The sequence below is a fragment of the Hemibagrus wyckioides genome, linkage group LG06 (assembly GCF_019097595.1).
Source record: "Hemibagrus wyckioides isolate EC202008001 linkage group LG06, SWU_Hwy_1.0, whole genome shotgun sequence".
NCBI lineage: Eukaryota > Metazoa > Chordata > Actinopteri > Siluriformes > Bagridae > Hemibagrus > Hemibagrus wyckioides.
Genome location: NC_080715.1, coordinates 44,301,022 through 44,323,370, shown reverse-complemented (window position 1 = coordinate 44,323,370; position 22,349 = coordinate 44,301,022). Strand labels below are relative to the sequence as shown.

Below are 22,349 nucleotides of genomic sequence, written 5' to 3'. Positions count from 1 at the left end.
GGATGTGTTACAGGCCAGAGGAACAATGTTAAGTACCTATTAACACCACTCTTGACCCCAACCTGCTCCATGAGATTCATGACAATCACCCAGAGTGTCCCAGTCATCTACTGATGGGGAGACCTTGAGAGATTAGTGCTTCCCGAGTGAGACCTTTGAAGGGGACAGGGCTGTAGGGGTGAGGGGATTTCTGCCATGTCACCGGCATCTCTGCCCTGCAACTCCTAGCAAACAGGCTGTGGCATTGGCAAACACCACAGCCTACAAACCTGAACACAATACATGCAAACTTCCAAGGCACTTAAAGGCATTTAAACCCCCAAAAAGCTTCAAGAGTCCGGATTGGGAGTAGATGGCACCATTTAGTCTGTGAAAACGATGACAGGACAGCTAGTTTCTGAATGAAGAAACTGATCTTTTAGGCTCCTCAACATATTCTCCAACTTTTCCACTTTATTGCACATGCACTGGAAATATAACAGTTCCTTTAGCTGTCTAAATTTACAAAATAATTGTTTGTCTGAACTGAAGTTTATGCCCTTAACTACGCTGTAAATATGTTTATGAAAATATTTTTGTTATATACTTATTTCCCTTTATCATTTTCTATGAGACCTTATTGGTTTTGTGAAATTTGTGTATGTTTAAATTAATTACATTTGTGAAATATTTAATTTAGGCTTTGTGACACACAAATCTACTAATAAAAGGTTTAATTTTTTGGCTAGTACCAACAAGCAATGACTTCATATGTATTATGCTGTCACTCAAACTTAGGGGTGTGCTCAGTTTCTAACTTATAAAACCACTAGGACTGCTTGAGCCTCATGTCATTTTATCTTTACATTTGCCATTTTACAATGCCATCTAATATATGAGGTATTTCTAATTAATTTCTTTAGAAATCAGATGATCCATATTCAAGAACCTGATGGAGTTTAATCAGTCTGATCGCTGTGAGCATTTCTCCTGTCCAGAGAGATCTGTATCTCCTGCAGTTTATTTCTTACTGTACGTGTGTTCAGCTGCTGTGGTTCTGCTAACAGTGTGTGGAAATCTGCTGGTCATCATCTCTTTTTATCATTTCAAGCAGCTTTACACACCAACTAACACACTTATGCTCTCTCTGGCTGTGTCGGATTTCTTCATTGGTGCTTTAGTGATGCCACCATTGTTAATCTGGACTATCGAGTCATGCTGGATTTTTGGGAGAGGTTTCTGCATCAGTTTTTTGTTAATTGCTGGTCTCATCATAACAGTATCAATTTATAATATTGCTCTAATTGCTGTGGATCGGTATTTGGCTCTCTCAAATCCTTTTTTTTACACACGCAGAGTCACTAGGAGGACTATGTGCATTGTGGTTTATTCTAACTGGTGTGTTTGCCTAATGTATATAACAGCATTTCATTATTTCAATGGACTCTTTGAAAGTTTTGTACTATGTCCTGGAGAGTGTTATTACTTGCTAAATGAGGTTTGGACCGTTATCGATCTTGTATTTTCATTTATTTTTCCATGTTCTGTAATAATCATATTGTATACTCTAGTGTTTGTGATTGCTAAGAAACATGCCACTGCTATCAGAGAGCTTAATAATCACACGCGGCCTAAAACACAGAAAATCACCTCACACTCCATGAAATCTGAGAGAAAAGCAGCTAAAGTCCTCGGCATTTTAGTGTCTGTGTTTCTGGTGTGTTTACTTCCATATTATATTTACAGTTTATTAGGTTACATTATTGAACTTCAGGCAGATACACTGCTGAAAGTTTTGGTTGTGATTCATCTTAATTCCACCATTAATCCAGTTATTTATGCTCTTTTTTACCCGTGGTTTAGGAGGTGCATTAAATTAATCATAACTCTGCAAATATTTCAGACAGACTCTGCATTAATCAATGTTCATTCATGAACATAATTGTCACTAATTTCAATCATAGATGGAAAATATTGTTATATACTTAAACTTCTCTAATGCATCACATTTCCACTGTCAATATAATACATTGTATAGTATTATATTATATATGACCAATATTTTAGTTGCTATTAGACTGCATACAGTATATAATGCAGCAAAATAGAAGATATATTTGTGGTGGAGATTAATTTTTTTTCTTTTGAGACTGAAAGCTGTAGGCAATTTTAAGACATGAAGAAGCAGTCACAGAATAAGACTTAATTTTAGTCTATTTTATGAATACTTTTCTGTGAAATTCTGTGAAATGTTTTTGAATGACAAGACAAATCTTTATAATTCATCACATCTACAGTGCTGTACAGATGAGGATGTTGAATTAATTCCTTACTCTGTTGGAATTAATCTTCCTTGATATCAGCAAAGGTAATGGCAGCAATGCGACTTGGGCTTCTCCTCCGAGTGAACCTGAAAATTCAAAGGGGAAAAAAATGCTGGGATATGTGAAAAGAATTTAAATGTTCTGCAGTGTAACCTGATACTGTGTCTGGAGCGCACATGCCCTTTTTCAGTTGTTATTGTTCTTGGTGACTTTAAGAAAGGTAAGACAGAAAATTCCCAAATACAATCTATTAAATGCCTGACCAGAGAGAACATCATCCCTGTTACACAGCAGTGCCTATGACACCGTCCTACAAGATGCACTGCGACACTCTGACCTTGTCATGATTCCTGCATAGAGGCATTAAAGAAAACAGAAAAATTTTATTTCTTTTTTAACCTGTAAACTCGGCTATAAACTCTTAAGACAATAAAGATGCAATAGTAGACTATTTACTTTTCAATACGAATGAATTCTTAAAAAAATAAACAGCAATTGAATACATAGACACATTGGATCTTTGTAAATCGACACATCTGCAGTGTTGCATAGATTTCCAGATTTTTTGAAGCATTTTAGGAAGTTGGATAATCTGTCACACACACACACAAAGTGTGTCTAAATAACACACCAGTTTACTTCACCATAGATGGAGAGCTTGATAGTGTTTCATGGTAGTATGGCATATGGGAATGACTAAAACTGGAATGGGATTCCTATCAGTAACTGCTGGACCTTTTGTTCCAACATGGCATGACAAGTATAATGCCATCACTCAGTGCTTGTGAGGAGTTATCAATTTCTAACCTATAAAAGTGTTTTAATTTATTTCATACAACTGAGGGTTAAGGGCTTTGCTCAGGGGCCCAGCCCAGTGGCAACTTGGTGGACCTGGAATTTTTAACTCTCAACCATCCAATCAGTAGTCCATCACCTTAACCACTAAGTTACCACCTCCCCTAATTAAAACTACTCTTATAAATCAAATAGAAGCAATATAATATGTTTATGGTATTGTTGTTCTTTCGGGCTGCTCCCTGTTTGGGGTCACCACAGTGGATCATTTGGTCCACATTTTTTGATTTGGCACTGGTTTTATGCCGGATCCCCTTCCTGACACAACCTTCCCATTTTATTCGGGCTTGGGCTCAGCACCGAGAGTTAACTCTTCAGTGGCTGGGTTAGTGCCCTGCCCAGGAATTGAACCCTGGCCACAGCAATGAGAGCATGTGATTTGTTGCAGAATCATAAAATTAAAGTAAATTTATTTTTAAAAAATTGTTATACTGTTTAAGGCGAATATCAAGAATAGCAAGTTAATTTGTATGGGCCAAAAGCAATCAACTGACTTAAATCTAGCAGTTTAGGTTCTTCATGAATTATAATAAAAATAAGTTAAAAATTAGATGAGAAATAATAAAAAGTTGCACTATAAAAGTCTTTTTTCAGGTCAGTGTCTAAAATGTGTTAAAATTGCACAACTTCTTTTTAAACTTCTGTTGTTCAAATACCAGTGTTGTTGATCTTTCGGCTGCTCCCTGTATGTGAGGGGTCGCCACAGTGGACCAACTGATCCACAGAACAACTTGGCACAGGTTTTACACCGGATGCCCTTCCTTACACAACCTCCCATTTTACCCGGGCTTACGGCTGGGCTGCATCCAGTAGCTGGGGGTTTGGGCATTGGCTGGGAATCTAACCCAGGTCTTCCACTTGGTAGGTGATAAACCTACCACTGAACCACCAATGCCCTTCTCGTTCATATACCAGTTTTGGCTAATTGTTTTATTGCATTATGCGTTTTACAGGGTCATGGAGCACTTTCCCCACATTCTCCAGTAAATGTTCTTTAATGCAATTTTGAATTCATTGCAATACTGTTCAGGCCCTAAGACTGTAAAACAGCTACAAACCATGATGCAACCATGTTGCTTCTTCCACCATGTCCTCTGAAATTTGCAGGGCATGAGGTATACCTTTCTTAAAAATACTGGGCAGTTATCATATATTGTGTGTTATAGGACTGTGCCTAACTACATTAAGCCTCTGGTTTTGGTCCAGTGGTTAATATACATTTTAAAACCTAGAATGTGTGTGTGTATTATTATGACTTGGAAGAAGCAGACATGTTATGAGTAATTCTGTAATCCAGGTATGTTTTAAAGAATCACAATCTTCTTGTAACTTTATTTTGATGTGAAGTAGGTAGGGAGTTAAGGAGGGAAGGTAGAGCATGGGGTGTTAACAGAAAAGCCCACTTTTAATTATCTCTAGTTTATCTTAATTGATAAATGCACAGGAATTAAAAAGCCAGACATTTGTTTATAATATATTTTTTATATATATGAAAATCAGGTAAAAAATAGTCTTACATTGCACATGTATAGAATTACTATAATAAATTTAATACTATTTCATTGTACCTGGTTGTGTAAAATGTCCACTTGATTCAAACCAAAAACTGAGAAAGCACCTTTTGTACATCTGAACTATTGTTTGATATTCTCTGAGTCCCTCTAGTGACTGACTGCAGTACAATTTTATACCCTTCCCATCCTCATTTTAGTAAAGTGTTATTGTTGAGTTGAGCATGATATCCACATCAAATATTTATTTACAGTCTGTAGCAAAGACAGCTTTTGTTCTGCTGTAAACTATTGTAAAAGACCATCAGCAGGATGTTCTTTGCAGTCTTTCAGATTTGTTTCAGCTTCCTTTTGATGTCTAAGATAAACTGTTATACTGATATTATAAATAGCAAGCCATCATGAGTAAATGAAGTGATGGCACAAACCAGGACAGCTAACACTAACTTGGTTTCTTAAAAAGTTGCTTAATTTTGGGCTACATTGCCCTCACTTATCCCCAATTGTCTTTGCTCCAGGGAAGTCCTGAGCAAGCCATTTCCAACCTTAAACTGGCGTTTTCCACAGCCCCCATTGTCAAGCATCCCGACCCATCCAAACCCTTTGTGGTAGAGGTGGATGCCTTGGGAACAGGAATGGAGGCTCTCCTGTCCCGCTATCTCATGGAGAGGCTCAATCTTCACCTTTACTCTGGAGCTGATGACTGCTGATTGTAATTATCACATTTGAAATCGAGACATGCTAGTTGTGCTAGTTGGCTTTGGGAGAGTAGAGATACTGTTTGGAGAAGGCTGAACACCCATTCATGATTCTCAATTGTAAATGCTAAATGTTAATGATACAGCGTACGTTCTTTCCAAACAAGCCTATACTTCTCTCCCCCCATCCGGTATTGTTGGGCTATTCACTGGCAACTGCTCAGAGTCATTGCATGCAATCCATTCCACCATTCCATGTCTCCTGGCTCAAACTAATTGTCTCTTGCCCCCTGTCTACCAACCTGCCTGCTACCCCTCCTCAAGATCAAAGTCCAACCTGCATACCTAATCAAGTCATTTCTAAACTCTCGATGCAAAGCTGATTGCTTAGAGTACATCAATAAGCTGGATGTGTTACAGGCCAGAGGAACAATGTTAAGTACCTATTAACACCACTCTTGACCCCAACCTGCTCCATGAGATTCATGACAATCACCCAGAGTGTCCCAGTCATCTACTGATGGGAAGACCTTGAGAGATTAGTGCTTCCCGAGTGAGACCTTTGAAGGGGACAGGGCTGTAGGGGTGAGGGGATTTCTGCCATGTCACCGGCATCTCTGCCCTGCAACTCCTAGCAAACAGGCTGTGGCAGTGGCAAACGCCACAGCCTACAAACCTGAACTACAATCCCCACAATACATGTACACTTCCCAGGCACTCACTAACAGGTTATAAGGGCTGAGTATATCAGTAAAGAGGAATTCTAACAATTACATGTGACTCTGAAAGTATATCATGCAATCTGTACACTTAAGCTTTTTAAATATTAACATTGTACTTCCCAATTTTTCTTAGAGAGAATGCTGTTTATTTTCAAATCAGTTATTTGATAAATCACCAAACGCATGTAAAAGCTTCTGTGTATGGTTAAAGGTGGGCCCCCTGATGTTGGGTGGTATTTACTGTACACGAACTGGCTCTGTGTATCTAATGCACAGTCTCTGGCTCCAGTTTTTACAAGATTTAACAACTCCCATTTAAACCCCCAAAAAGCTTTAAGAGTCCGGATTGGGAGTAGATGGCACCATTTAGTCTGTGAAAACGATGACAGGACAGCTAGTTTCTGAATGAAGAAACTAATGTCAGGCTCCTCAACATATTCTCCAACTTTTCCACTTTATTGCACATGCACTGGAAATATTACAGTTCCTTTAGCTGTCTAAATTTACAAAATAATTGTTTGTCTGAACTGAAGTTTATGCCCTTAACTACACTGTAAATATGTTTATGAAAATATTTTTGTTATATACTTATTTCCCTTTATCATTTTCTATGAGACCTTGTTGGTTTTGTGAAATTTGTGTATGTTTAAATTAATTACATTTGTGAAATATTTAATTTAGGCTTTGTGACACACAAATCTACATAATAACAGGTTTATTTTTTTGGCTAGTACCAACAAGCAATGACTTCATATGTATTATGCTGTCACTCAAACTTAGGGGCGTGCTCAGTTTCTAACTTATAAAACCACTAGGGCTGCTTGAGCGTCATTTTATCACGCCATGTCATTTTATCTTTACATTTACTATTTTACAATGCCATCCAATGTATGAGGTATTTCTAATTAATTTCTTTAGAAATCAGATGATCCATATTCAAGAACCTGATGGAGTTTAATCAGTCTGATCGCTGTGAGCATTTCTCCTGTCCAGAGAGATCTGTATCTCCTGCAGTTTATATCTTACTGTACGTGTGTTCAGCTGCTGTGGTTCTGCTAACAGTGTGTGGAAATCTGCTCATCATTATCTCTTTTTATCATTTCAAGCAGCTTTACACACCAACTAACACACTTATGCTCTCTCTGGCTGTGTCGGATTTCTTCATTGGTGCTTTAGTGATGCCACCATTGTTAATCTGGACTATCGAGTCATGCTGGATTTTTGGGAGAGGTTTCTGCATCAGTTTTTTGTTAATTGGTGGTGTCATCATGACAATATCAATTTATAATATTGCTCTAATTGCTGTGGATCGGTATTTGGCTCTCTCAAATCCTTTTTTTTACACACGCAGAGTCACTAGGAGGACTATGTGCATTGTGGTTTATTCTAACTGGTGTGTTTGCCTAATGTATATAACAGCATTTTATTATTTCAATGGACTCTTTGAAAGTTTTGTACTATGTCCTGGAGAGTGTTATTACTTGCTAAATGAGGTTTGGACCTTTATTGATCTTGTATTTTCATTTATTTTTCCATGTTCTGTAATAATCATATTGTATACTCTAGTGTTTGTGATTGCTAAGAAACATGCCACTGCTATCAGAGAGCTTAATAATCACACACGGCCTAAAACACAGAAAATCACCTCACACTCCATGAAATCTGAGAGAAAAGCAGCTAAAGTCCTCGGCATTTTAGTGTCTGTGTTTCTGGTGTGTTTACTTCCATATTATATTTACAGTTTATTAGGTTACATTATTGAACTTCAGGCAGATACACTGCTGAAAGTTTTGGTTGTGATTCATCTTAATTCCACCATTAATCCAGTTATTTATGCTCTTTTTTACCCGTGGTTTAGGAGGTGCATTAAATTAATCATAACTCTGCAAATATTCCAAACAGACTCTGCATTAATCAATGTTCATTCATGAATTACATTTTGTCACTAATTTCAATCATAGATGGAAAATATTGTTATATACTTAAACTTCTCTAATGCATCAAATTTCCACTGTCAATATAATACATTGTATAGTATTATATTATATATGACCAATATTTTAGTTGCTATTAGACTGCATACAGTATATAATGCAGCAAAATAGAAGATATATTTGTGGTGGAGAATTAATTTTTTTTCTTTTGAAATTGACAATTTTAAGACATAAAGAAGCAGTCACAGAATAAGACTTATTTTTAGTCTATTCTATTAATACTTTTCTGTGAAATTCTGTGAAATGTTTTTGAATAGAAAGACAAGATAAATCTTAATAATTAATCACATCTACAGTGTTGTACAGATGAGGATGTTGAATTAATTCCTTACTCTGTCTGTTGCTACATTAACAATGCCTGTGGCTGGGCTGCATTTCATGGGTATAGCCACAAAGGAAATATGTTTAATAAAAACATTGTTAAATAATTATTTCTCTGACTTTTTTGTGAGACCTTGTTTGTTTTCTCAGGCTAAACACTGTGATCATAAATAAGGCTTTGTTACACTCAAATTTGTGGAATATCCGGTTTAGTTCTTCATCCAGTACCAACTAGGCATTTTTGCTCCACCAAGGCATGACATTATATGTATTATGCTGTCAGTGAAATTCAGGGGTGCACTCAATTTCTAAATTATAAAACTACATGACGCTGCATCATCGCTTCATTGAGGAAGTTGTGTCTGAAGCTCTGTGTGCAAACATGCCAATTTAATAGCTTGGATAGGACACAAGACAAAGGGAATATGCTCCAACAAATCTACACTGAACAAAATTATAAATGCAACACTTCTTTTTGCCCCATTTTTCATGAGCTGAACGCAAAGATCTAAGACTTTTTCTATGTACACAAAAGGCCTATTTCTCTCGAATATTGTTCACAAATCTGTCTAAATCTGTGTTACTGAGCACTTCTCCTTTGCCGAGAAAATCCATCCACCTCACAGGTGTGGCATATCAAGATGCTGATTAGACAGCATGATTATTGCACACGTGTGCCTTAGGCTGGCCACAATAAAAGGCCACTCTAAAATGTGCAGTTTTATCACACAGCACAATGCCACAGACGTCGCAAGTTTTGAGGGAGCGTGCAATTGGCATGAGGACTGCAGGAATGTCCACCAGAGCTGTTGCCCATGAATTGAATGTTCATTTCTCTACCATAAGCCGTCTCCAAAGGTGTTTCAGAGAATTTGGCAGTACATCCAACCGGCCTCACAACCGCAGACCACATGTAACCACACCAGCCCAGGACCTCCACATCCAGCATCTTCACCTCCAAGATGGTCTGAGACCAGCCACCCGGACAGCTGCTGCAACAATCGGTTTGCATAACCAAAGAATTTCTGCACAAACTGTCAGAAACCGTCTCAGGGAAGCTCATCTGCATGCTCGTCGTCCTCATCGGGGTCTCGACCTGACTGCAGTTCGTCGTCGTAACTGACTCAAGTGGGCAAATGCTCAAATTCGATGGCGTCTGGCACTTTGGAGAGGTGTTCTCTTCACGGATGAATCCGGGTTTTCACTGTACAGGGCAGATGGCAGACAGCGTGTATGGCGTCGTGTGGGTGAGCAGTTTGCTGATGTCAACGTTGTGGATGGAGTGGCCCATGGTGGCGGTGGGGTTATGGTATGGGCAGGCATATGTTATGGACAACGAACACAGGTGCATTTTATTGATGGCATCATGTCATTGAGATACTGTGACAAGATCCTGAGACCCATTGTTGTGCCATTCATCCACGACCATCACCTCATGTTGCAGCATGATAATGCACGGCCCCATGTTGCAAGGATCTGTACACAATTCCTGGAAGCTGAAAACATCCCAATTCTTGCATGGCCAGCATACTCACCGGACATGTCACCCATTGAGCATGTTTGGGATGTTCTGGATCGGCGTATACAACAACATGTTCCAGTTCCTGCCAATATCCAGCAACTCTGCACAGCCATTGAAGAGGAGTGGACCAACATTCCATTCAACTCTATGCGAAGGAGATGTGTTGCACAGCGTGAGGCAAATGGTGGTCACACCAGATACTGACTAGTTTTCGGACCCCTGACCTGATTGCACTTCTTCTGGCTCCCAAAGCAGGCAAACAAAGAGAAGGACTTACACCACAAGCTTGAGTGGTGGACACATGTTCTCAGGGCCCTTACCAGGCAAAGCAAATGCAGCAACTCCTGTTCTGCTGACATATGGGGTGGAGGACATAAGGCCTGCGAGATGACAACCGGTCATCCAGGGCACCTTGGGAATGTATCCTGCCTTGGGGTTCAGGATAGCCTCCGATATGCCATGGGCAAATTCTAAGCAGGCAGGCGTAACTGAGAGAGCCTGCAGATCTCCTACCCTTTTAAGGGAAGCCAAGGCTAAGAGCAGAGCCGTCTTTGATTCCATGGGCTCCAAGGAAGCTTTCAGCAGCCCAACACCAAAAGAGGTCCGGGAGGGGGGAGCGGTCTGCAGGATGGCCTCAGCCACCTGGCACTGTGTAGAAAATGAGAGATTAGAGGGTGCATACTCAAGGAGACTCTTTGTGGTTTGTGGTTCACAGCAATAGTGGCCACATGCACTATTAAAGTAGAGGGGGACAGGCTTCAAAAAAGGTGAGACTGCAGAAACTCCAGCACTGTACTGACCTGGTAGTGAACTGACAGCAATGATTGCACCAGAGGGGAAAAAGCCTCCACTTCAGAGCATATAGCCTTCTAGTAGAAGAAGGAGCCACTAGAAGAAGGTGGACTCAATTGTGGCACACTCTGGCTAGGACTTATGGGAGCAGAGCTACCAGGGGAATGGCATAGAGGAGTAGCCTTGCCACAGTACTCACAGACCCAAGGTTTCAAGCTCCACAATGGACGAATAATTAGAGGTCAATGAGGAGAAAAGACGGTCAGAATAGAGATTCCTCCAGGACCTTGAAACCTGGCATAGAAGTCTGGGGGGAAAAAGGCAGTTGCCTGCTTGGAGGTGGCACATGGCCAGAAAGTTGAGTGTGTCTGGTGCGATGGGGCAGTGAACTTGGTCATCAACAATGTTTAGGTAAGTGATGCATCAAAGTAACATCCACATTAACTCCAGGCCCCAAGGTTTCCCAGCAGTACAGTGTTTAGAACATCATGCTGCCTCTGCAATCTCCATCTTGGTGCAGTCTTTTTCCCAATTATTATTATTATTGATTCACCCAGCTGTCCACATGACCTAAAAGAAAACACAATTTATTAGACCTGACCTCCTTCTTCCACTACTCCATGGTTCAGTTCTGGTGCTGACATGACAAGTGTAGGAACTTTCAGTGGGGTTCAGTAGTCACTCACACACTCTACATCTACACAGTTAGTGGTGATGCTCTGTGTGATCTGACTCCTTGATATTAGAGCCAGCATTCACTTTTTCAGCAGTGAACTGACCTAACAATTGACCTACAGAAGCATAATTCATTTTCAAATTTTTTTAAACTTTATTATAAACCTTATTTGGATGATATCTTTAAAAAATGGCTTGCTTGTAGTAAATGTCACTAAGCTCCTTTTTGAAGCTGCCAAAGTTGCTTGCAAGAAGTGTATTGTGATGTACTTGGTAATAAGAGATGTTTTAAGATTTTACTTACAAGAAATTACAATGGAACCGTACAATTATATTGTACATGTATTGCAAGTTAAGTACACTATATTGCCAAAAGTATTCGCTCACCCATCCAAATAATCAGAATCAGGTGTTCCAATCACTTCCATGGCCACAGGTGTATAAAATCAAGCACCTAGGCATGCAGACTGTTTTTACAAACATTTGTGAAAGAATGGGTCGCTCTCAGGAGCTCAGTGAATTCCAGCGTGGAACTGTGATAGGATGCCACCATGCTCCCAACTTTGTGGGAACAGTTTGGAGCTGGCCCCTTCCTCTTCCAACATGACTGTGCACCAGTGCACAAAGCAAGGTCCATAAAGACATGGATGACAGAGTCTGGTGTGGATGAACTTGACTGGCCAACATCAGTGTGTGACCTCACAAATGCGCTTCTGGAAGAATGGTCAAAAATTCCCATAAACACACTCCTAAACCTTGTGGACAGCCTTCCCAGAAGAGTTGAAGCTGTTATAGCTGCAAAGGGTGGACCGACGTCATATTGAACCCTATGGATTAGGAATGGGATGTCACTTAAGTTCATATGCGAGTCAAGGCAGGTGAGCGAATACTTTTGGCAATAAAGTTATTCTTTAACATTACAGATATTGTGATCATTATTCTACTGCAGTAAATAGTGTAAGTAGTGTAAATCAAAGATGATCTATTTATTGTCTTTATTTTAATAAATTCAGATTTATTTAACATTTACTCTTTATCCATAGAGTCATTAATCTTAGAATAAGCAATTTAGGTAGATATTTATTTGAAGCTTATTCAGCAAGAAAACTGCATAACAGTTTTAATTCTCTTCCCTTCCAAAATGGCATGATCTCATACGTATGCAGTCACTCAAACTCAAGGAGGCGTGATTAGTTTCTATACTATAAAAACCTTGCATCTGAGTAATAAGATACTTAATTATGATTTTTTTTTTCAGTTAACATTTTATAATGGAAGCATCCAGTATATTATAAGCTATTTCATTAAGCTCTGTAGAAATTAGAGGAAAGCTGTGTTCATGAACCTGACAGAGTTTAATCAGTCTGATGGCTGTGAGCATTTCTCTTGTCCAGAGAAATCTGTATCTCCTGTAGTTTATATCTTACTGTACCTCTGTGGATTTGTTGTGATTTTTCTAACATTGTGTGGAAATCTGCTGGTCATCATCTCTGTTCTTCATTTCAAGCAGCTTCATTCACCAACCAACACTCTCGTGCTCTCTCTGGCCGTGTCAGATTTCCTCTTTGGAGCTTTAGTGATGCCACCGATGTTAATCCGGACGATTGAGTCATGCTGGATTTTTGGGAGAGATTTCTGCATCAGTTTCATGTTGATTAGTGGTGTCCTCTTGACCATATCCATCTATAATGTTGCTCTGATTGCTGTAGATCGGTATTTGGCTCTCTCAAACCCATTTCTCTACATGAGCGCAATCTCAGGGAGGACGATGTGCATTGTCATTTATTCTAACTGGTGTGTGTGTATCGTGTATATCACAGCATTTTATTATTTAAATGGAGTCTTTGAAAATACTGTATTGTGTCCTGGAGAGTGTTTTTACCATTTCAATGAGGTTTGGACTGTAATTGATCTTGTTATAACATTTATATTTCCACTTTCTGTCATAATCATATTGTATACTCAGGTTTTTGTGATTGCTAAGAAACATGCCACTGCTATCAGAGAGCTTAATAATCACACACGACCTAAAACACAGAAAATCACCTCATACTCCATGAAATCTGAGAGAAAAGCAGCTAAAGTCCTCGGCATTTTAGTGTCTGTGTTTCTTGTGTGTTTACTTCCATATTATATCTATAGTTTATTAGGGAATTTTATTGAACTCCAGGCAGAAACATTGCTGAAAGTTTTGGTTGTGTTTCATCTTAATTCCAGCATTAATCCTTATATTTATGCTCTTTTTTACCCGTGGTTTAGGAGATGTTTTAATTTAATCATAACTCTGCGAATATTCCTGTCAGACTCTGCATTAATCAATGTTCTTTCATGATTTAACTTTTGTCACAAATTTTTATCATGACCCCATATAAGCTTTTGTAACACATCATTTCTGTCCATCAATTTAATTTTATGTATGTATTGTGGTGTATTATGTTATATGATCAATATTTTGTTTACTATTCTATACAGCTTATAAGACAGTATAATAAAATATATATTTATGTCGGAGATTTACACTTTTTTGAAAGGAAATCTCTGCTGTAGGCAATTTTCTGACATAAAGAACACAGGTAGGATACACAACAGGTTATGCAAAGGATGACTGAAAACTCACACTGGCCATTACCAGTTTGATGTATGTATGATGAAAGTCTACACAACTGCTTAATCAAACTAGACTCAAAACTGCAGCCTAACTTATTAGACTACTCTGTCACCAACTGTACTGTTTCAGCACGCTGCTCCAGAGTGAGGACAGTCACAGTGTATTAAGTGAAGTCATTAGTCATCACTAAAACATTTATTATTCCTATCTGGAATGGCTTGAATACAGCTTGGTACACTTTTTTCCCCAGCAGGTTATGGTATCATACATGTTATGCTGTCACTTAAACTTGTGGATGTAATTAATTTCAAAACTATAAAAGCACCAGAGTTGCTTGAGTCGGTAAATTTATTGTGGCATTTTACAGTTCAAATTCAAATTTTATTGGTCACATACGAAATCATACACAGTACAACATGTAGTGAAATGCTTTTTACGACTGTCTTACATAAAAAAGAAAGAGTAAAAAAGAAAAATTTAAAGTGTTAACATGAAAAATAGGGGATACAGTTAAGAATATATAGGGAAAAGTGTGTGTGTGTATATATATATATATATAATGTAGTATAAATATAGCAGTAATATTAAATACTCAATACTCAATTTTTTAAATCATAAAACCACTAGCATTGCTTTACAGTTATCATTTTACAATGTCATCCAATATATGTGCTATATAGATATCTCTATGGCTTTATAGATATTAGTGAAATGCTGCATTCATGATGGAGTTTAATCAGTCTGATCACTTTAAACATTACTTGATCCACAATCAGAAATGTTCTTGATTCCATCAGACCCAGTAGGACTACTGATGATCTTGCAGGAAATGACAGCGCATCCATGACATGAAATTGAACTTAACACAGTGGCTGTAGGCCTCACTGCAGCTTCCCTCACCAGCCTTTGTCCTGTTTTTCTCTGAGCTTTAAAGGATTGCCTTCTCTTGGTTGTGCTTACAGCCTCCCATTCCTCAGTATTGAGGCAACTATGCTTCCTGGGATGTTCAACCTCTTGTATATCATTTCTTATATAGAATAATTAAAACTCGAGTGATAGTTACAATACTATCAAAAACTGTATAGCAAATTAGTAATTGCACATAGCACTTTTTCAGAGGCACAATCATAGAACCACTGTCATATAACAGCTACAAATTCTGGGAGGTCTTTGTTGTCTGTTCACAGTTCTCTGCAGCTACATGTGAGCAGTCTCTCACATCTCTCTGCTCTGGTGGTACCAGTCATCCACTGCCAGGACATCTGAAGGTTCCCTGACCTGGGAAACTGTTAACCCAGAATGGTGTGAGGCTGGGTGCTTTCTGTGTCAGTGCATTTTGAGTGTACTTAGCCCATGGGATGAACTCACTCCACCTGTGTTGTTCCTGGCTACAGTAGGTACAGAGGTACCAGCCCAGATCTTGGTTGTGGCATTCTATCTGGCCATTCGCTTGGGGTGGTAACTGGAAGTGAGGCTCACATTTATCCCCAGGCTTTTGCAGAAGGTCCCCCAGACCCAGGAGGTGAACTGTATGCCTCTATCCGGAGCTGGGTGAGGTGTGAACCCACTCTATAGGGCAGTGGGGATGTACTGGCATGATGTGTTTGTTGGGGTTGAGTCTCTTGGCTCCTTTGATGTATTCCATTTTTTTGTGGTCTGTAAGTACTTAAAATGGGTGATGTACTCTCTCCATCCAGTGTCTCCACTCTTCCAGGGCCTTCTTTATTGACAGTAGCTCCCAGTTCCCGGCGTTGTAGTTGGACTATAATGGGGTTAGCTTTTGTAAAAAGAAGGCATGGGGTGGAGTTTCCGGCAAAGCTTTATAGATTTTCCTTTGAGCAGGGCTTTGACAGGGGCAGCCACTGAGCTGTAACCTTGGATAAAATAGCAATAGAAATGTGCAGATAGTGGATACATGCGATTCTTGAGTGGGGTATTATTGGGTAGCAGGTTGATGTCTCAGGGGCAATGGGGGGGCACTTGGTGGTGCATTTTTTTTTACTGAAAACCTCCTTCAGATCTTGGTATTTCCAGGGTATGGTTATGCTCCATGCGGTGGACTTTCCACCATGGTGGTGTGGCAGGGTGTGGGGGGGGGGATGACTAATCTCATTCCAGGATATCTGAGGATTGTATCCACAATAGAAGCATAGCCGGTAGTGTTGACGGCGTTCTCATTCCTCTGGGGAGATTCGGGTGCGACCAATTTGCATGTGTTTGGACGCTTCCCCTCATGGTGGGATAAATTGTGTGTGAGGCTGAGGAGCTTGGTTAAAACAGAGGTTGCCTATGCAGATGGTGGTGGTGATGTACTGGGCCAGAGTTAAGTTCTCATCTAGGCAGATTAGCAGCATCTTAAGAGAAGGGGTAAGTCCATCTTGGAAAACGCCATTAGGGGTGGCGTCACTCTGGGTCGCCAGGGTTCGGAACGGTATGGCATATTTGTCTGTGGTCTGGGAGCCCTGGAGGAGTTGGATTAGTTGGTCGGAGACATTGCAGCCCCGCCACTGGGTATTCAAAATCCTTGTGTAATTAGTTGAATTGGGCATAAGATACCCTTACCTGGGTGTCACTATCCCAAATGTCCATTGCCCAGTCCAAGGCTTTCCCCATGAGTAACATCAGAAGGAACATGCACTTGGTGGTGTCTTTCCAGTAGGTGTCATGTTGGTGTTCAAAAAACATGTTCCATTGCCAAATTCAGTCCATGCATGTTTCTGCTGTAAAATCAGATTTTTCAGGAAGTGCCAAACGTACCAAATCATTCTTATGCAATGTGGGTATCCTGTAAGGATTGGGCTGTACCAACATAACCAGGGATTGTGCCATTGTATTCCAGAAATATACTGTCATAACCCTGAAGTGTCAATACTTGGGCGAGGGTTCCTGCTGGTGGGCAGTAGGGGGATTTGCAGGATGTAACAAGAATATTGTTCAGAACAAATGCTGCCTCTACAAACTCGATCTTGGTGCTATTTCTTCCCCAGGTATGTAATGCTTCTGGCTGTCTACATAATGTAGAATAAAATCACCTGCTTTAGGAACTTTTAGTGGTGTTTAGGAGTCAGCATGGTAATTCTGACACTCTGCATCTATGGAGTGAGCAGTGATGCTCTGTGTGGTCTGACTCCTTTAAATTAGAGCCAGCATTCACTTTTTCAGCAGTTTGTGCTACAGAAGCTATTCTGTGGGATTGGACCTGGTGGGTTAGGCTTTGCTCCCCAAATAAAACAGTGAACTTTGAGGTCCATGACCCTGTGACCAGTTCATTGGTTGTCCTTCATTGGGTCACCTTTGGTAGGTACTAACTCCTGCATACTGTGAACACCACACAAAACCTGCTGTTCTGACCCATTTGTCTAGATCACCATTTGGCCCTTGTCAAAGTTGCTTAGTTGCTTACTGCTTCCAACACACAGACTTAAGAGATAATCAATGTTATTCACTTAACCTCTTAGAGGCTTTAATTTCATGGCTTATCGATGTGTGCATGTGTGTCTATTACATCATAGCACTATGTATTTTTACATCTTCAGTGAAAAAAATGACATATGGAGGCATAATTCATCGAAAAAATTACCTTATTTGAATAATATTTTTATCTAAAGCCTCTTACAATAAAGACAGAGATTTAAGGGTTAAAGGTTGCTTGGACCAACTGCTGAAATGTGAACTGAGAAGCTGTATCGACTGCAGCTTTTTAAAAAATGGCTAGCTTGTAGATGTCACCAGATGTACTTGGCAATAGGATAGATGTTTTAAGATATTAATTAAAGAAATTACAATTATTTTGTATATGTATTGCATGTCATGCATTATTTTTATCATCATATATCATTATATGATCACTGAGATCAAATCACTATGAAGTTAATATCCTATTTATTATGATTTCTTTTCCAAAAAATTCCGATTTATTTATTTAACACTTATTCTTTATACATAGGGCAGTTTATCTTCACATAAGTGATTTGTGTAGATATTTAATCGAAGCTCTGTTACCGAAAAAAAAATAATGAAAATAAACCCTGCATAAGATCTTTTTTTTTTTTTTCCAAAAACACATGACCTCATAGGCATGCTGTCTCTCAAACTCAAGGAGGTGTGATCATTTTCTATACTATATAAACACTGCATCTGAGTAATAAGATACTTAATTATGGCTTTTAACAGTTAACATTTTACAGTGGGAGAATCCGGTATATGAGCTCTTTCTTTAAACTCTATAGACATTTGAGAAATGTATTCCTGAATCTGATGGAGTTTAATCAGTCTGATCGCTGTGAGCATTTCTCCTGTCCAGAGAGATCTGTATCTCCTGCAGTTTATATCTTACTGTACGTGTGTTCAGCTGCTGTGGTTCTGCTAACAGTGTGTGGAAATCTGCTGGTCATCATCTCTGTTCTTCACTTCAAGCAGCTTCACACACCAACCAACATGCTGGTGCTCTCTCTGGCTGTGTCGGATTTCCTTGTCGGTGCTTTAGTGATGCCGTCAATGTTAATCTGGACAATCGAGTCATGCTGGATATTTGGGAGAGGTTTCTGCATCAGTTTTTTGTTAACAGCTGGTCTCCTCATGACCATATCAATTTATAATGTTGCTCTGATTGCTGTAGATCGGTATTTGGCTCTCGCAAACCCGTTTCTTTACATGAGCGCAATTTCTAGAAGGATGATGTGCATTTTGGTTTATTCTAACTGGTGTGTGTGTATAGTGTATAGCATAGCATTTTATTATTTTACTGAAAGCTTTGACAATTCTTTAATGTGTCCTGGAGAGTGTTTTTACTTGCTAAATGAAGTTTGGACTGTAATTGATCTTGTAGTAACATTTATATTTCCACTTTCTGTCATAATCATATTGTATACTCAGGTTTTTGTGATTGCTAAGAAACATGCCACTGCTATCAGAGATCTTAATAATCACACACGGCCTAAAACACAGAAAATCACCTCACACTCCATGAAATCTGAGAGAAAAGCAGCTAAAGTCCTCGGCATTTTAGTGTCTGTGTTTCTGGTGTGTTTACTTCCATATTATATTTATAGTTTATTAGGGAATGTTATTGAACTTCAGGCAGAGACACTGATAAAAGTTTTGGTTGTGGTTCATCTTAATTCCAGCATTAATCCTTATATTTATGCTCTTTTTTACCCATGGTTTAGGAGGTGCATTAAATTAATTATAACTTTGCAAATTTTCATGCCCGACTCTGCATTAATCAATGTTCTTTCATGAATTGAGTTTTTTCACTAATTTTTATCATAACCCCAAAATATCACTATTATAAAAGTAACTTAAGCTTCTCTATCACATCAAATTCCCACCATCAGTATAATATATTGTAGTGTATTTTGTTATATATGACCAATATTTTGTTTGCTATTATATGCAGCATATAATACAATATAATGAAAGATATATTTGTGATGGAGATTTTTTTTAATGCTCTGCTGTAGACACTTTTCTGACCTAAAGAAGCAGTCATAGTGAACATGAATACTTTTTGGTGAAATGTACAGCTTTTAGATGCAAAGACCCATCTTTTCTTCATAATTTGACACATCTACAGTGTTATGCAGATGTGGCATTTTAAATGACAGATGAAGATGTTAAATTAATGCCTTACTCTATTTGTCTGTTGCTGCTTTAATAATACAGATTGTATGTTACTTTATGCAGGTTCAGAATTTCATATTATTGTAATGTGCATGAAAATGAAAAGATAATCATTGCACTAATATCAGCATGGCCTATTTTTAATCCAGTGTAGTACCATGGAGAAGAATTAAAATAGTAAACAATTGTGTGGGGGAAATTTTCACCAAGAAGCAATGTGTTATAGCAAAAACAAACCACAACCTAAAAAGCTAACTCTTATTTTTCTGAAAGCTTTTATTTTATTTGTGTAAATGCATAATACTCCATTTGCAGATGGAGGCAAGTCAAAAAGCATTTATTAGGAGGCAAATAAGTATTTAGTACCATATAAACAAATAGATTTATGTAATATATATTTTTTTAACCAATGTAGCATCTTTCATACATTTTGAATGGTGTTTATTGCTAAATGGTTTCTGATAAAATCATACAAACAAAAAACTGCTTTGCCACTTAGCACTTGGTGCTAAGACCCCAAATAAAAACTGTATCTCTCTCTCTCTCTCTCTCTCTCTCTCTCTCTCATATATATATATATATATATATATAAAATACTACTCACAAAAAGTTAAGGATATTTGTTTTTTTGGGTGAAATTTATGGAAAATGTAAAAAGTTCACACTACAGTGATATTATATCATGAAAGTAGGGCATTTAAGTAGAAGCTGCAATGGTGATTTCCTCATCTCAAACAATTTATTGAAACAAAAGCCAACAACAGTGGTGGTATACCACAACAAAAAATCTCAATGTCTCAATAATCTGTCATGTGTCCTTGACCATCAATTACAGCTTGACAACGACGTCTCATGCTGTTCACGAGTCGACTTATTGTCTGCTGAGGCATGGCATTCCACTCTTCTTGAAGGGCGGCCCTCAGGTCATTGAGGTTCTGGGGTGCAGGGTTACGAGCCTCTACACGGCGACTCGGCTGATCCCATAGGTTTTCTATGGGATTCAGGTCTGGAGAAAGTGCAGGCCACTCCATTTGAGGTACCCCAGCCTCCAGCAGCCGTTCCCTAATGATGCAACCTTGATGAGCTGGAGCATTGTCGTCCATGAAGATGAAATTAGGCCTGTGTTGTTCATGCAGGGGCACAATGACTGGATTAATGATGTTATTCAGGTAGATTTGGCTTGTTGCTGTACCATTCACAAGATGTAGGGCAGTTCTGTATTGAGTGGACACACCTGCCCAGACTGTAACACCACCACAACAGTGGCTGATGCATAGCGCTCTCCTTGACGTCTCCAACATCGTTGGTGGCCATCATTTCTGCTCAACGTGAATCAAATTTCATCAGAGAACAGCACTGAGGCCCACTGGTCCCTCGTCCAGCGTAAATGCTCCCTGGCCTGACACCTGTGCCCGGTGGTGTGGTCAGGTACCCTTGCAGGTCATCTAGCATGCAGACCACGCTGATGTAAACGGTTTCAAATGGTCTGACGTGACACTTGGGTGCCTCTCACCTCCCTTAAATGTGCCTGGAGTTGAGTGGCATTCATCATCCGGTTCCACAGGGCACTGTTCACAATGAAGCAGTCTTCAACGTGTGATGTGGCCAAAGGACGTCCACTTCTATGCCTTTCTGTGACTTCCACTATCTCTGTTGCAATCTGCTAATGACACTCTGTGACACTTGTGGAAAAAATTCTGTTCCACACGCTAACACTATTTCACTACAAAATCTGACTCCAACTCCACACTGACCCGACAGCTCAGTCTGAGTGAGACTCTAACTAAATAAGACGAATCATGCAGACTAGATGAATGCAGATATGAGATTTTATTTGCAATCAGCGCTGATACAAGAATTGAGATGCTCATGCATGAGCGTCCCAACAACCTCTCCTTTGGCATTTCCAAACACCGTCTTTTTATTCATTTTCCTTATCTTTCCAAAAGTAACACGTCACCAGCTTTCTGCTGATTAAGTCCCACCTATTTTCTTTTTGGAGCATTAGGTTCTTTTTTTGACACCAATATCTTTGAATTTATAACTTTTTGATAATATATATATATATATAATTTTATTAAGTGCTTAATCAGCCTGATGTTCAAAAGGTATTTGAAAAATGATTTCACACATCATTTATTAGGAATTTGGAGATATCCAAAGAACAGTGAGAAGTTCTAGATAAACCACTTTCAATTTGTTGTTTGTTATAAACTCCACACTCCTGCTAGTCCAGAAGTCATTCATGGTGACTGTCCCTCTCTGATGGGGTACCACTGGGTGCCTCCAGAAAGTAGCCTCATGTGCTCCTGTCACTGAGACAATGTTTCTGCCTCTGGTATCTGGGATTTAATTACAGGCTGATAACCCCTTCATCATCTTCATCATCTAGATGGAATTCCTTCATTATTTCCCACAATCCCAAAGGGATTGCAGTGGAAGATGTTTTTAACAGTTAAATCATCAGGATCAAGAGTTTGAACTGGACATAGTGATCTGACCAAACATTGTGACGGTGTTAAAAAAACATCTGATGGGTGATATATGTGGGCTTTCAAGTCCCAGTTTTTTGGGGTTTTTTTCAAGTCAGTGAAACTCAAACTGTGTGTGCACCCAGCCAGTAAACTTGAGGGTAACATAAAGCCAATTTATATACCTGTGTTAATTTCTAGTTCATGAAATCTGGATTTTGGAGAGCTGTGTTAAATATCTGTACTGAACACCAT

At 39.1% G+C, this 22,349-nt stretch overlaps 4 protein-coding genes across 6 annotated transcripts in view; all 4 read left to right on the top strand.

The window, feature by feature from the left end:
- Positions 1–22,349, top strand: part of LOC131354587 (trace amine-associated receptor 6-like) — a 181,287-nt gene that overhangs the window by 21,267 nt on the left and 137,671 nt on the right. The gene's annotated exons all lie outside the window — the stretch shown is intronic.
- Positions 923–1,915, top strand: LOC131354608 (trace amine-associated receptor 13c-like). The gene has a single exon (XM_058392463.1). The coding sequence runs from the start codon at positions 932–934 to the stop codon at positions 1,913–1,915; it is 984 nt and encodes a 327-aa protein (XP_058248446.1). The 5' UTR covers positions 923–931.
- On the top strand, positions 7,028–8,020 carry LOC131354607 (trace amine-associated receptor 13c-like). Its single transcript, XM_058392462.1, has one exon. The coding sequence runs from the start codon at positions 7,037–7,039 to the stop codon at positions 8,018–8,020; it is 984 nt and encodes a 327-aa protein (XP_058248445.1). The 5' UTR covers positions 7,028–7,036.
- On the top strand, positions 18,247–19,242 carry LOC131354606 (trace amine-associated receptor 13c-like). Its single transcript, XM_058392461.1, has one exon. It carries the CDS (start codon positions 18,259–18,261, stop codon positions 19,240–19,242), a length of 984 nt encoding a protein of 327 aa, XP_058248444.1. The 5' UTR covers positions 18,247–18,258.